The 16,001-nt window shown below is 37.1% G+C and overlaps 1 protein-coding gene across 1 annotated transcript in view; it reads left to right on the plus strand.

Moving 5' to 3' along the window:
• The first annotated feature begins 3,722 nt into the window (after nt 1–3,722).
• TRPM1 (transient receptor potential cation channel subfamily M member 1) overlaps nt 3,723–16,001 on the plus strand; it is a 36,166-nt gene continuing 23,887 nt past the window's right edge. Inside the window, exons 1-6 of the mRNA XM_067534691.1 lie at nt 3,723–3,860; nt 6,698–6,874; nt 8,191–8,325; nt 9,395–9,445; nt 12,913–13,053; nt 14,096–14,125. Of these exons, the coding sequence (XP_067390792.1) occupies nt 3,723–3,860; nt 6,698–6,874; nt 8,191–8,325; nt 9,395–9,445; nt 12,913–13,053; nt 14,096–14,125 (672 nt within the window). The remainder of the gene's footprint in view (nt 3,861–6,697; nt 6,875–8,190; nt 8,326–9,394; nt 9,446–12,912; nt 13,054–14,095; nt 14,126–16,001) is intronic.

The raw sequence follows: 16,001 nt of genomic DNA on the forward strand, positions 1-16,001 counted from the left end.
ATAAGCAATTGAACCAAACATTAATACAAATATTCACTTTTGTTTACAAAATAGTTGCCCCAAGGTTCATCTAGGGTTGTACTTTTTGCCAAATGTATTACTTAACTTGCATCTCAAATTTGTGTGTATGTTAAATTCAGTCAAAGACATGCTGTAATGGTTATTTCAGGTATTAGTGGGTAATTCATGATACTGGAAAATACTAAGGATGGTTGGAAAACAATATAAAATTGGCACAACAATTTTGTCCTGTGCTTTCTGTCAAAATCTGAGATGTCAAGAAAATAATTTCATCAAAACTTAATTTATTGATTTATTTATTTTTTACTAGCTGTATAGCTGGTCAAAGAAAAGGACAATGATATGGAAGTTTTCACCCCCTTTTTATTTGTCAAAGTTAGAAATGTCAATGAAAAATTTAATTGAAATTGCAAATTTAATTTTTTTTCTAACAATATAGAAAATCTGCAATTTATCTGCTCTTCTCTTTTTTTCTCTTTTCTCTCACAACATTTTTATTCTTTTCCTTCACTTATTCACTTTCTTTCATTTGTTCTAACTTACCTTCCTGAATTAATCGTGTGCTTGGTTTTACTCTGTCCTTTAGATAACTGTGTTCCGAATGGGTTCTGAGGGGCAACAGGACATAGAGATGTCTATTTTAACTGCTCTGCTTAAAGGTGAGTTTTTATTATGCAGGCAACAAATAAGGATGAACAAACCAACTGGAAATAAAAACTAAAATAAACACTTGGTCTTTGTGGGTCATTCTAAATGCCAAAGCTTTCAGTGGTTCTCCACCCATGGCCCTTGGGCTGCTTGCGGCCCAATCAGCACACAGCTGCGGCCCAGGTGACATCCTCAGGGCCCTACAGATAGTATATATATTGTGTGGATGCGACCCACATAACACATAGAGCTGCATATGTGGCCCAAAATGGTAATAGGTTGAGAACCACCACTTTTGACTATTCTTATCAGTTCAGATTAGTAACGACAAAGCGTTTGGTGTTTTATGTTCAGGTCTGATAAGAGATATATAAGGTTTTTATAGATTTACCCTGAAGTTTCCACAGTTTCCTGCTCCTACTTTCTGGGCTGGAAATGCCAGAAGGACAACTTTTCTCATTTTTGTTTGCAGTGTTGTTGTAGCTGTGTTGGTCCCAAGATATTAGAGACAAGGTGGGTGAGGTAACATCTTTTATTGGACCAATTTCTGCTGGTGAAAAAGACAAGCTTTAGAGCTGCACAGAGCTGCTCTTCAGGACTGGGAAAGGTACTCGGAGAGGGTCACAGGTAAATATAAGGTGAAACAGATTGTTTAGCATAAGTAATTAGCACACGTTGTAAGGGATCATTCAAAGTGAAGTGGCCCATTAACACCACTGCAGTCAGAGTACAGAAAAGGGGGGTTAGTGGGTTACAGATTGTTGTAATAAATCATAAATCCAGTGTCTTTATTAAAACCATGATTTTTAGTGTCTAGCAAAGTAATGAATTTAAGCTCCTTTGCTCGTCTTTTGAAGGTGTCATGTAGGTTTCCTTTGAGGATGAGGACTGAGAGGTCAGATATGTGATCGCTTTGCGAAAAGTGTTCATCCACGGGTGATATGGTGTTTTGTCTTCTATCATTTCTCTGTGTGAGTTCATTCAAGAGCATAGTGATTGTCTCGTTTTGCCCACATAGTTGTTGTTGAAGCATTTACTGCATTGGATGAGGTATGTCACATGTTGTGACAGGTATGTGTGGGACCCATGGATTTTGAAAAGTGTGTTGTGGAGGGTATTGATGTAACTGTGGAGATATGTCTGCAGGTTTTGCATCTGTTGTGGCAAGGTCTGGTGCCAGTTTGAGTTGGTGGGTCCTGGGTCTGTGGGGAGCGTGCTTCTGATGATGAGTTTGGCAAGATTGGGGGATTGTTTGAAGGCCAGAATAGGTGGTTCAGGAAAGATTTCCTTCAGTGTGTGTGTTCCCCATCAAGAACGGGTCTTCAAAGGACCAGCCGAGAAGCTTAAATTAATAACTTTATTAAGACCATGATTTTGTGTGTCTAGCAAAGACACTGGATTTATATTTTATTACAACAATCTGTAATCCACTAACCTCCCTTTTTTGTCCTATAACTGCAGTGGTGTTAATGGGCCAATTCATCTTGAATGGTACCTTAGAATGTGTATTAACTACTTATGCTAAACAATCTATTCCACCCTGTATTTAGCTGTGACGCTGAGAGAGTTCCTTTCCCAGAGCTGAAGAAGAGCTCTGTGTAGCTTGAAAGCTTGTCTCTTTCACCAACAGAAGTTGGTCCTATAAAAGATATTGCCTCCCCCATCCTGTCTCGCCAACCTATCTAAATACATTCAATTCTAATCCTGGCCAGTGAATGCAAAATAATAAATAACTTGGGGAGAAATAAAAAGTTAACCAGATTTTTCAAACCTCAATAAAAAAGGTTAGTTCAAGTATTGGAGTGAGGTTTATGGACACTTCTTAATGTAGTTGGTTTCTCTGTCTAATAAGATCTCTCTCTCTCTCTCTCTCTCTGCAAATCTAAGATCTGTTCTGCACCCAATAACCCTCCTTACCTTTGCAGCTGAGCCTGTCAGTCTTTGTTGGAACAACTGCTGTTATCACATTTTATGCACTTCGGAAGTTGATACCAGTTTATTACAAAAGAGTGAAGATTCTTAGGTGAAGGATGTAGGGAGAAGAGACGCATGGGATTAAGGAATCTCCAGACCTGTGTTTATGGCATCAACCAGACTGCTGATTATACTGTATGGAAGGGAGGGGGAGCAGGATTAGTGATAAAGTCAGCAGGGTTTAGAAAAGTAAGAAGCCTTTCAGAGGAGCTGGTTAAGCTCTGATAAACATCTAAACTCTTAGCAAGGACTGTGTGTAAGAGTGAGGATTTGTTATGGAGTGGCAGTAGCCCCTGAAACCAACCACCCACACTTATCATAGCCCCACAAAACTTGCAAAAATATACCCGAAGTTCAACATAGCAAGCGACCCATTTCCCGTCATCTCCTACTAAATTATTTACCTTTACAGAGGTTTTAACGAAAGTGTCCCATTAACAAATGAAGTTTCAGTGTGTGGTGTAAATCAGATGGGTGGTGATGAGGATGGAGGATAATATGGCAGTGGAGAAAAACATGGATCACGCAACTGGCTGGATTAAGGGATCCAGCTAATTCCCTCTGCCGTATAATTTCCAAACATTCTAACATTTGAGTTTTGGTTTTGTTGTTTTTAAAGTAAATCTTTGTAAAGCAAGTAATGTTGGTTTAGACTCTTAGCTGGATTCCAAAGCACATTCTAAGCCATATTGCTCTTCTCATGAAGATTTTTGTTTGTGAGCTAATCTGAACCTTTTGAGATTATTCTATCGCTTCTGACAATTATTCATTAAAATTTAAACTACATAATGTTGTTTAAACAACATTTATATAAAGTGATGTTGTATCCCTGATGTTGATGAATGAGACAAGACTAATACCCTTGCTAAAATAAGTCAGGGACTAAAATCCATTTCTGTGAACTGCAGGGAGCAATTTTACTATTCCCTATTTTGACAGGAATATTGGACCGAATCCTCAGTTGGTGTAAAACATCATAGCTCCATTCATGGCAACAGAACTACTCTCCTTTACACCAGCTGAAGATCTGATCTAACCCCCAGAGAATTAAATTACAGTGGTGTCCACTCATTATTTACATGAAGCATGAAATGCCAAATATTCGTTTGCGCTTAGGTACCAACGCATCTGCACCAGATCAGCTGAGTTTGGCATTGGCCTGGAACCGAGTGGACATTGCACGCAGCCAAATCTTTGTCTTTGGACATCACTGGCCGGTAAAGCCTCTTTTCCTAGGCAGATTATTTATTATTTAATTATTTTAAATTAAGTGGCTAATATCCCTTCCTTTGATTTTCTTGGCAATGACAGTAATAATGTTCAATTCTTTTGGTATGCGTGATGATCTGATGTGGGTTATTCCATATGTACTGTTCATTATCGCTAGTCTGCAGATTGCAAAAATTTAACAACAAAACACGTGTGTTTTTAAAAGGAGAAATAGCAGCATAAAATCAGCAAATTAATGTATTCAAGATTCCTCCGGAGGCAAGAAATTCAAATAATGGAAATCATATGGGGCCTGGTTTACACTCTGCATTATCAGTTATCACACCCACAGTGAACTGCATTTTCTAGTAATACCACTTAGACCTCAGGCTGCTTGATGCGTGGATGCAAGCAGGTGGTTAGATGTCTAGCTCTAATAAATTACACAGTTAAGATGGAATTTACAAAGGCACTTAGGAGACTCCTTTGAAAATCCCAATTTGAATTAATGGGACACAATCATGACCACAGCCAGAAACCAATGCTGAAAATCGGGCCCTTGGTGTGTGGGATTATGCAAAATGAATCTACGGGTAAGATTTTGCAGGAGTGCCTAAGGCATTGGGATGGGTCTTGTGCTCCTAAATCATTTGAAGTGTGATACTGCACCCATTGAAGTTAACAGTAAAGCTCCCATTGACTTCAATGAGGGAAGATCAGACACTTGATTTGCTTTTGAAAATTCTACCCCTAGAGTCATTCATGTAACTAAAAAAACCTTGTTTTAAGCCAGTTTGCTGATTCAATATGCTGATGCATTTTGCTTTACTACATGAGCCATCTGGTATCAAATTATTATAAAGTGTTCTGAGGAACAAGGAAGAAACAGGCCGTAAGAGTTAAGTAAGGTTCTTTTTTTTTTAATTAGATGTCTTTCTTGAAATTACGTACAATAAAATGGTCAGTAAAATACTTAACATACATCCTATGTACTTCATCGAGGTTTTATTTCATTTAGAAACCTCAGTCGTTAAAAATCTAACCAACAAAGCTTCCTGTACATGCTGTTTTATTCCTTCCCTGATAGTAATGGGATGTTTCCAAATAGTCACGGTCCATTAAACCATTTTTATAAAGAGGATTTAGGGATCCTAAGCAATATAAGGTATTATTATAAACCCATTTATAATTTCCAATCTCCACATTATTGTGTTTAGATTAAAAAGTACCAACTGGCAAACAAAACCTATTACTGCTTTGTCCTGTTTCATCTTTGTACTCTTCAACTATTTGTGGAAATTACATGAGCCAATTTCAATTCATTGTCATTTCAAATTCATGAAGATTGCCTTTGAACTAGTGTTTCTTCTGAGTTTACAGATCAATTTCTGTCCTAGCTTGTAAATGCTTTCATGGTAGGATAGTGTGAGAGGACTTTGTGCAAAAAAGAAAGCTTTGTTAAGCAAAAGTTTATGGCTTTGATCCTGCAGTTCTTTGTACAATTAACTAATTTATTGTGGTCTAGCATAAATGTTTGTGGAATGTTATGTCTGAGGACAAGTAAAGAGTTAGATGCAGCCCTCCAAAGTGAGAGGAAGTAGTCTCAAAAATTTTCAGCCAAAACATTTTCCATTGCAAAATGCACATTTGGTGGCATTGAAACATTTTGTGAATTCATGTTGGTTTCACCGAATTGTTGGCTTAAGAAAAAAACAAACAGATTCTGAAAAAATGGATTTTTCCATTTAAAATTATTTTTGTTTCCAAATTTTCCTTACTATTTTAAAAAATTCAAAACCCTTAAATAATCAAAGTCTAAATGACAGGCCTTGTTTGATCTGGAATGAATATCTTTCAACTGTTAAAAATAGCTAATTTTTCAGTTGATCAGTAATTTGCCCAGTTCTAGCCTCAGGCATGCCTTTCTCCCTGCTCCGAAGAGCACAGATTAAAATGGAGAAGGGTGTAGTGGAGAATAGGCATGTTCGAGGAGACATGAGCATGATCTATTAGCATGTAAATGAGCTACTTAAGTGCACTCTTCCCTCTTTGGTGGTCATGTGGTACTCTTATTAACGCCAGTCCCTTCTGCTCTTTATCCTCTTGTTACTTTTACTTTAACATTCCACTGTTTCCTTACATACGTTAAAAAGTGGAAAGACTGTAAAGTGCCAGGCGCATACTCAGCATTGTACCATATATCTCAGATGAACCGTATTTTGAAAGACAACCACTTGAGTCCCAGACTTACCTACTCCAAAATCCGGTGGTAATGCACTTTTAAATGGTGTTGCTCAGATCAGAAATAAAGAATCATGCAAATGGTTATGGAATGGGTTATTTGCTCTCAGGGAATGAATCCCTACATGAATTTGTTGAGCATGGTGTTCCTCATTTTGGGTCTCTCTCACACATTATGTCCCAATTTGGGCCTTGGTGTTTGGAGAGATTTGCCACTTCAGATAAGGACAGTTGAAAAAGCAATGCCTAGTACACAGTGAGTTCTCTGCCTACTCGTTTTTTTCTCTTTGTGCTCCTGAGTAAGTCATAAGCAGCCAGGGTCAAACCTGGGATGCCTAGAATGAAATTAAAGCACGAGCCTCTACACTGCCTGAGCTGAAAGCCCCAGGTCTGTTAGCTAAGACTACCAGGCTCATCGACCTCTATGTATGGCCCAGTAGCCACTAGAAGGGGACAGCATGCCACACTGAGTGAGTGTAGGTTACACATAGCACCGCTGTAAAAGTGTGCGGCAGTAATAGATTCAACAGAACATTCTGCTGTACAATCCTCCATTTGCCAAAACGATTGTATTATCTTAATACTTGTGCATTATTAAATGTAGCCTTTAGGAAGCCTTACAGTGACTGATGGGACAGCACCCGCCGAGAAGGAAAAGAAATCCCCAGCAGCTCAAACTAAAGCAGCCAGAGGGAAAGGAAAAGGGAAAAAAAAAGGAGGGAAAGTGAAAGATGAGCCGGAAGAAGAAACAGATCCACGGAAGCTTGAACTACTGAACTGGGTAAGATGGAAGTGTGTAATCTTTCTTCCAGTTGCTGCTCTGTTCTTTGTCTTGTTTGACTCCTCCTTCTAACCTATTCTTCTCAGTTGTCATATGCACACACCCAGCCTATCCCGAAGCTAAATTAAAGAATGAGTTACCTAGACAGAACTAGTTCTTAAATTTTCTACAAGGCCCTTGAAGTGAAGCAAACAGACATATTAATCCTATATGGGATGAAAGGAATTAACTTCTGGTGAGAGATATATTATTCCTAGATGCCCAGAATATTTTCAGTCCTGGGAGACCTTGTATGTATTTTAGTGTCTTCATAATAACTATAGGTAGATTGCATAGATATGCATATAGTTAAGGTTATACAAGCATTTCCATTTGAAGTAGTAATTTTAAGTTGCTATTAATACTTGTACATTTTACACACTTTTGCTTTCCTGCCTGAAATGTGGCAGGTTTGTTTTCAGTTCAGGAGAAAATTGTTTTGGAAGGTTTGAACCAAAGTGATTAAACCATATTTGGGAACAGAAAGAGTGGGAAAATATATACTTTTTTCCATTATAAAAAGGTATTCTTCTGAATGTTTCTAAACCATCAGTGATTGGTGGGAGAGACGTCACATTTGACAAGCAGACAGTTCTTTTGTTTTGAATTTCCAATGAGGTTTTATTTTAAGTTTTTTAAAAGTTGAATATTCTATTGAGTTGCTTCCATATTTGGCCATATTAAGGGAAGTTCTTGTATGTTTTCTGACCAATATTTCCAGACACAATTTGGGGGTTCCTTTTCAGAAGATCTGAGCCTTTCACCAGTATATATTTCCACTTCTGTCTATCTGAAGCAACAGCTTGTAAATTGAATTGATGTTGCCTATGTGGCTTCTTATGACACAGAACATCAGACTCTTTTTACATTCGTGCAGTGCATTCTTTTTAAATTGAACAATCTCCTATCACACTCTGCAAGCAAACTTTCCCCGTCATATAATGTATTTCACTTGATTTAGCTATAAGATACCAAATAGAAAGTACTGAAAGCTACAGTCATGCTCTTAAAGATTTCATTTACTGCTTTCATTACTTCCCCATTAAGGATGCATCCAAAAAACCACACAACATCTATATCCACCTGCAGAGGATGTTTTCATGTTTCAAAATGGCATTTGACTAACAAGTGACTGAACATAGCTGGAAATTCACATGTAAATTCTCTTATCAAACAACCAAAACAATTCTGTTTAGCAGTTGCTGGCGCGGCAACTCTTACTCATTTCCCCAAGGTTTGCATTGCTTGCTTATGTGTTCTCTGTTCTGAACTTGCAGGTGAATTCCCTGGAGCAGGCTATGCTGGACGCTCTGGTACTGGATCGAGTTGATTTTGTGAAACTCCTGATTGAAAATGGAGTGAACATGCAACGTTTCCTCACTATTCCTCGACTAGAAGAGCTTTATAATACTGTGAGTGAGCTGAAATTCTGATATAAACTGTGGCATCTCTCACTATTGAGTTCAATGTGACACCTTTTTCCTTTCTCTCTTTCTCTTCCTAATAATTGGCACAGAAACTGTCCAAACTGGTGGTTTCACTTTATACTTCTACAATTCAAGGAAAAAAGCTGGGAGTTCTGACAGTCCATGACTGGTGCATAGCACTAGAGAGAGTCACTGTAATAACTCATTGCTTCATAATACTTAAGATACACAGAGTATTAATGACTAAACCTAGAGCAGCTCTTAGAAGTTCTTATGGTTTATCATGTAAATAGTGAAGAATTTTTAAAATGTGTATTAAGAACTCTTCAATAACTAGTATTGCCATTAAAACCATAATATCACCCAATTACTGTGGCTTTTTTACCTGCATTTTCTTAACTCCCTCACTGATGTGTGACACAATCATGTTGACCCTCAGTTAATTTTTCTTTTGTTATCCTTATTATTGTTGTAATAATAAAGCAGTACATAGAAACTTTCATCCATAAATCCCAAAGCACTTTACACTGGAGGTGAGTATCATTATTCCCATTTACCAGAGGGGAAACACAGGAACAGAGAGGCAAAGCCCCCCCCTGAATCCTGCAGAGGCACAGAGTTGACATAAATTACTTCTACATCACCTCTCCCTGCTGCTAGTATGGGAGGTGTGGCCAAAGGTCATTGCCAAGGCATCCCAATACCTGGCAATTCCTAGGTGGGCAATACAGCCTCTTGTAGCTGTTAGCAATCAGTGCAAGTTAAGGCAACCTGAAGGTACTGTGACAGGTATCTGAGACCTGGACCATTGCACAGGGTTCCTAGGATGATAGTAGCACAAAGGTGGCTGTTAACTCTACTAGTGAATCGTTACTTTTGGCCAGTTATGCCTCCCATCTTTTTATCCATGAAGTTGTTCTGATAATGACCAAATGCTGGTTCTGAGAATTCACATCCAAATCTCTTATGCTCTGCAGAAACGACATATTTTTATTTTAAAATAAAGCCAGGAAGAATTTGAGCACTAACAAAATCTGAATGGTCTCTCTTTCAGAGATTGGGTCCACCAAATACACTGCATTTGCTAGTCAGGGATGTGAAAAAGGTAAGATTTTTATATTATTTCCAGATACTGGAATTTATTTTCATGATTATTTTAATTATACTAATCAATTGGGGAAAGTGAACATAAAATAGGTGGAAAACAAAACTTTGAAATTAAATTATAGTTTTTAAGGAGAGGGAAATTAAATCACTAGCAGTGCAGGATATTCAGACCAGATTTAAATATTCCTAATTTCTTTTCATATCAAAAGAAGCCTACATACAACATTATAATGGAAAAATATTTCCTTGCAAAATTACAGAATCAGAGAAGTCAGAGAGAGAAAATACCTATTCCATTATCTAGTCCATCCACCTTCCAATGCAGGATTATTCCCTTTTGTATAATTGCTAGTGTGTTTTTCAAACTCCCAAGCAGTGTTACTTCCACCACTCCCTTGGGAAAAAGTCACTTCTACTCTTCAGAGTTAGAAGTCATAAATCTGTTATTCATTACCATCCACTGCATATAAATTTACTGTAAGGCTTAGTGTTAAATTCACTATATTTGATGGGGTTTTGCATCTGTCATTTTGCTACACAGAGTATATCCTGCATTCCTATTGCAAGGAAAACTCCCACTGATTTCCGTGAGAGTTCCTCGTGAAAAATTTGCAGGATTGGGTCCATGTATAATGCACAATGATCCATTTCAGGGTTTAATTCTTACCTAATTTTTCATTATTCACATTTTCCAATGGTACTAACCCTCTTCTGTGTATTTTTCCTATTTGTCTCTCCATTTTTCTCCTGGTCATCGCATTTCCATGGCTCACTCTCATTCAGCGACAAGTTCGGGGATTTGGTTGGGTTAACATGGAGGTGATTTGCTTCCCTAGAATGTAGCTCTTTCATGCTAGTTTATTGCTCAGTGGTGTTCTAGACTAAATCTTGCTGTTGTGTGGAAAAAGGATACAGTTAGAACAGTGAAAAATAGCTTCCAGGTCACAGCTCTGGAAGATTTAATGTAATTGTCTGATCTTTAACAATATGACAATATGTGTTATTCAACCGGCTTGTTTACTGAGTTTGGACTGCAGTTTAACCCAAATCTCCCTGTACATGATTGGCTGGGAATTGTAGATGATAATGAGGTGGGGATGTGGGGGTAAGGGGTGGAAATCTGATTTATCCTGAAATAAATAGATTAATTAAAACAAATCCTAATTTAGTAGTTCAATTTCTAATCACAGACTTGATCCAAAGTCAACTGAAGTAAACAGGAGTCTTTCCATTGACTTAAATTGATGACAGCCAAGTCAAATATGATGGGGATTACTGAAAATCTTTATCCTTTATATGAAAAACGTTCCACCAATCCCAGAGGATCAAATACATTACCAAACAGGTCAATGAACAGTTCAGATCTTACCCAAATGCACACTTAAAGCCAATGATTATTAACTAAACTCTAACCCTAAACTAATATTTATTTTTTAAAAAGTAAAGAGTAATGGTTAAAAGCTCAGTATACATGCACAGATGAAAATAAAGCTCTTAGGTCAGTTTCAAAGTAGAGATGATAACTGAATTACAAAATTCTTAAATTGCAAAGTCTCTAAAATTACCCAAACAGCTTGGGGTCATCAGTTCTTGTTTAGTTTCTTTGTTAGAAATCCAGTCCAGAGAAATGAAGACTAGATAGTCCATGTACAAAGTTCATTCTAATTCTCCCATGAGAATTAGCAAGGTGATTCCAAGATGGTGCTGGGATCCTAATCTTGCGATCCAAACTTTCCCTGACAAGCTTGGACAGATTTGAGATAAAAAGGATCAGTCCACTAGAGTGTTTTATAGATCCGTGCAGGCTCACTGATATCTTCTTGACAGCAGGTACCTCCTTGAACAGTTAATAGGTGATTACTTGTGGCTCTGAAGTATCATCTCCTATGTCCTGTGCACATCTGTAACTAGTTACATTAACACATAATCATCCACAGATATTTACTACTTAAACTTCAAAGAGAAATAAAAACAATAGTATTGTTACATTCAAGTTCCATCTAAATGTTAATATGTTCCTTTTGAACTATTAATCAATAGAAGAGTGATGGACAGGAAAGCAGTTTATATCGTTAACCTCCAACAAGATATACGTAAAGAACATCATATAATTACCAACAATACACTTTCATCTCAAAGCTCTAGTCTACTTGTAAGAAATGGCCCTCGCTATTATCTGTATTTTCCTTTAATATGTCTTTAAAGGTCAGATTTGGGCCATGCAACTTGCAAAGCTGCTTAGCCTTTTCTGGCCCAGTGTCACACCATGGTATCTGAGCACCTCGTATGCTATAGAGTTTGCAAGTACTATGATGTTCTCCATAACTGAATATACTTAGTAGCATAGTATAGTTATAGTTTATCAAATTTAGTTTAAAATTAAGTTTATAAGCTTTCATTGTATACAATTATTAGTGATTATATGTATACATTAGGAGTACGAGCAGTACAATGATATTTCACTAAATTATTGCACAGATCATAAGTATTCAAGCAATGTATTAGTGGAAAGGTTTTAGTAATAAAATGTTGGTTTTGATTTTATTAAGGGGTACAGAAAAAAATACCCACTCCATTATACAAAAAGCCAGCTTTAAACCATATCAAAACCAAAATGAATTCTTGCATGAATAAAACCTTAAAATAGACAAAGCTGTTCCGATTAGTTTGCAGTTTGAAAACCCATTCAAACACAGAGGCACCAATGCTTGTAAAGATGTAATGTTATTAATTGAATTCAAAGAACTCAAAGCCACTGGGAGCCATCCCGCAAGCCCTGTTTCCCATGAGCAGTCCCATTGACTTCAGAGGAACTACTTGTGCATGTGAAGAGTTCTTTTATCAGGAAGGCTCTGCAGAACCAAGCCTCATGGCTATTATACACTTCGTTTTTATTTTTAAAATTAAAAATGGTTTCAAATTAATTTCTCAGCACCATGTACCTCTAGTAAGATTGGTCATCACTTTAATCTTTCAGCCATGAGATAGTCACACTAAAATTAAGCAAGTTATCTATAAAAGTAAAACCTATTAAATTATATCATATGTCAATGGAGCACATATGCAACAGTATGTTTATAAATCTTCAGCTGCATTTATTTATTAAAAATGTGATATCCATTTGAGCAGAAATATTTAAAAAACTATAAAGCTCTTGCATCAGACAAAGGAAGAAGACATTTATTGTTCCATTACATATTACACTGCTGCAAATTACTCTGTACTGATATATATGGTACCAATGACCACTGCTGTAATTCTACCCTTAGATACACAGACAGATCCCATGGGAGAATTTAGCCCCAAGTAAAAAACTTTCCCTGGCTGGATATATTAATAATTAATAAAATACTAAAGTCTACCAAGTATCAGTATAAATGTATCATATTGTGTATAGCCAGGGCACCTCTCTATATATGCTTTATTGTTGTTTTATATGCTGAAAACACACTTTGTATTTTGTAGGGAAATCTTCCACCCGATTATCATATCAGCCTCATAGATATTGGTCTTGTACTTGAATATCTTATGGGTGGAGCTTATCGCTGCAACTATACTCGAAAAAGTTTTCGGACCCTTTATAATAATTTATTTGGACCAAAGAGGGTAAGACTGAGTTAATGCTGTATTTCCCCATAGTGCTGATAATCAAAATAACTAATTCCCCACTTCTTCAGTCTTGTCAACCATTGTTTGTCCAGTTCAGAGCAGATGCTTTAGGATTTGACTTGATCTTCATTTAATAGCCTGTGGAGTGAAGATCAGGATAGTGCAAAATATCCTGAGCTGAAGAACAAAGACAAAGACAATATGTGCAGGTGTGCACTTTTCACACTTCTTGGTAGGTTTATCCAGACCTAGTTTTAATTTGTGAGTATGACTTCCCAAAGATGCTGTAACTGCATAAAACAGTTACATAGAACAAAAACCAGGATAAACTACAACTCAGTGAGCAAGTAATTGTAATAATCACGGTAAGCCAAAGGAGCCACCTCAGAAGAGGAACAGCTTTGCAAATATTGACTAGCAATCCTGTAAAAGATTGCTTCCACGCTTAGGGCTTATTACCCAAAACAAACTGTTCTCTTTCCAGAATATAGCATTGTTCATGAAGTGAATGGAACATAAAGAGGAGTCATTTTAAGAAAATGTAATAGAACAAAGATTCTCATTTCTTAAGGGAAATATGATAGTAACAAACTTGAAAATAGGTTTCACCTTTGTTTTCTATGAGTGGCTTCAACCTGTCACTGAGATAGTAAGCTCTTTTGTACAGCACCTAACACAATGGGGTCCATGACTGAGGCTATGATATTACAAATAATAAATAATACTAATAATAATTAAAGTTTTGAAATCTGACCTGCTTTGTGGTTACATGACAAGGGCTTATTTCTCATAGCTGCCTCTGATTAAATTTTTTTTTTAATTCAAAAGTGGTCTTTTTGTATCAGAATTAAAGGATTATTTCCTTTAGAGGCAGGATGAGAAACTTGGTTTTATCTCTTCAACCAAATATAGTTAGAGGTATTAGCCAGGTAATGTTCCTATCTATGCAAATGAAAAGATTACTTTCTTTGGCACTTTCACCTTTTTGCATTTTCCCCTCCATCTAACTAGATTTTTTTTTTTTCTTTTAAATATGCAGCCAAAAGCTCTTAAACTTTTAGGAATGGAGGTAAGTTGGATTTTTTTTCCATATAACTAGGAAAAACACCTTTCTGCATCATTCTGAGCTTTCTCGGTTTTATGCTGGTTTAATATAAATTGTATCTGGCTGTGATCTTCTATTTTATAGACTACGTTTGAAACACCAGCAACCTGCTTTATATTTAAGGTCTTGAGTTATTCATAGACATTTGTACACATAATCCTCAAACAGTTTCTAGCAGTCCTATGTAATTACACACACGTGTTGGAAAATGTTGTCGATAAAACCATTTTAGATGTGAACGCAGATAACATAGTGATGAGAGAGAATACTTCAGCTGAGTAATTTGTGGTCAAATCCTCTTTATATTTAAATTACACTTTACGCATGAAAGATTTAAGCTATCACTACACCTACAGCAGCATGTAGAGTACAGGCACTACTCATGTAGTCACACACCGCATTGAAAGGCAGGCTGTGTCCACACTGATCGCTGTGGTGTGTAGCTATACACTGCAATGAAAGTCTTCGGCAGTGGAAAGGAAAGGCTCTCGCAAGGGAGAGGCAGCAAGATGTGCACAGTTTGGTCAAGTAGTGAGCTGTGTATGGTATATACCCTGGGGGTTAAGGTGTGTAGGGCACTCTACTCTTCTCACCTAAGCCATATCTCACATCTACAATGCTATTTATGACTGTGCTAGCTGTGCCTGCAGTGTCTATACTTACATGCTACCATGTAGGCGTAGCGTAGACCTAGCCTTAGCTAGCTCAGAGGGGGAAATATTTAACTTGACAGAAAAAGCAAGGTTTTATGGTATGTTAGTTATTTTCTTCCATTGTAAAACATAGCTGATTATTTCAGAGCATATCAGCACTGTTCTGTAGTAAACAGCACAGAGATGAGATGGACCTGAACCAGAACCCCAGGTAGGAGCCCTGTCCCAACCACCCTAGAAATTCAGGGAAGTTGAGATTTGGATCCAAATGTTGTACCTGGGGCCTGTCTCTCCCATGAGCCCAAACCAGAACCCTGATTCAGATTCCATCCAATTTTGGAAAAGCTTAGTATCTGATCTGAAGACAGAGCTAAACATTTCTAAAAGATACCTTAGAACATACCAGTTAGATACTTGGTACGTGAAAAGGTTAGGGACCTTTGTTTATGAAGTATATAAGTAAGCTTGTATTATCACTGTGTGAATACAGTTTTATGTCCAAGCTAAAATCAGTTGTAAAATATATACCTACAAAGGCCTATGTTTTCCAAAGCAGATATGCAGCTTTTCCCTGTATAGAAGAAGTGTAAATGAAACTTAATTACCTCTCACATCTACTTCATATTTTCTAGCATCTTCAGGGCAAAGTGCTCAGATTACAGATGAGTGGAGACAGGACTTGAAGAGATGTGGTCTCATTTATATACCAAGGAATTGAGCTCTGATATGTGGTCTTATTCACATGCAAGTCACTCTGAATTGATTTTATAAAATGTTTATCACCACTACTCGCACTCCCTCTCTGATAGTGGAAACAAGCCCTAAAAATTATCACTAACTCTATCTATATATGCAGTATTCTTCCCACATTGTTTAAACCCTAATTTTCCCAATCGTGGCTTTTCTCCCTTTAGGATCCTGCTCCATTGTCTGTATCTCCTTTCAGTTACTTCCATGTTGGTTCCGGTAGTAATAACCTATCCTCCTTATGCTTTTAGGAAATGGAATAGTTATACCTTCAGTTTGTACTGCATACATACGAGGAGATTCCTTATTGAAAGGTGAACATTCCCTTTAGTATCTTAACACTGTTCTTAAGGACTCAGTCTACCTGCCCTTTCTCTTTGCCTGTTTTTCCTTCTCTTCATCTGCATGTTGATCTAAACATTGCTTTTTATGACTGATAT

This window comes from Emydura macquarii, unplaced genomic scaffold (genome assembly GCF_026122565.2).
Source record: "Emydura macquarii macquarii isolate MOO-44397 ecotype Brisbane River unplaced genomic scaffold, CSIRO-AGI_Emac_v2 contig_3451, whole genome shotgun sequence".
Classification (NCBI taxonomy): Eukaryota; Metazoa; Chordata; order Testudines; family Chelidae; genus Emydura; species Emydura macquarii.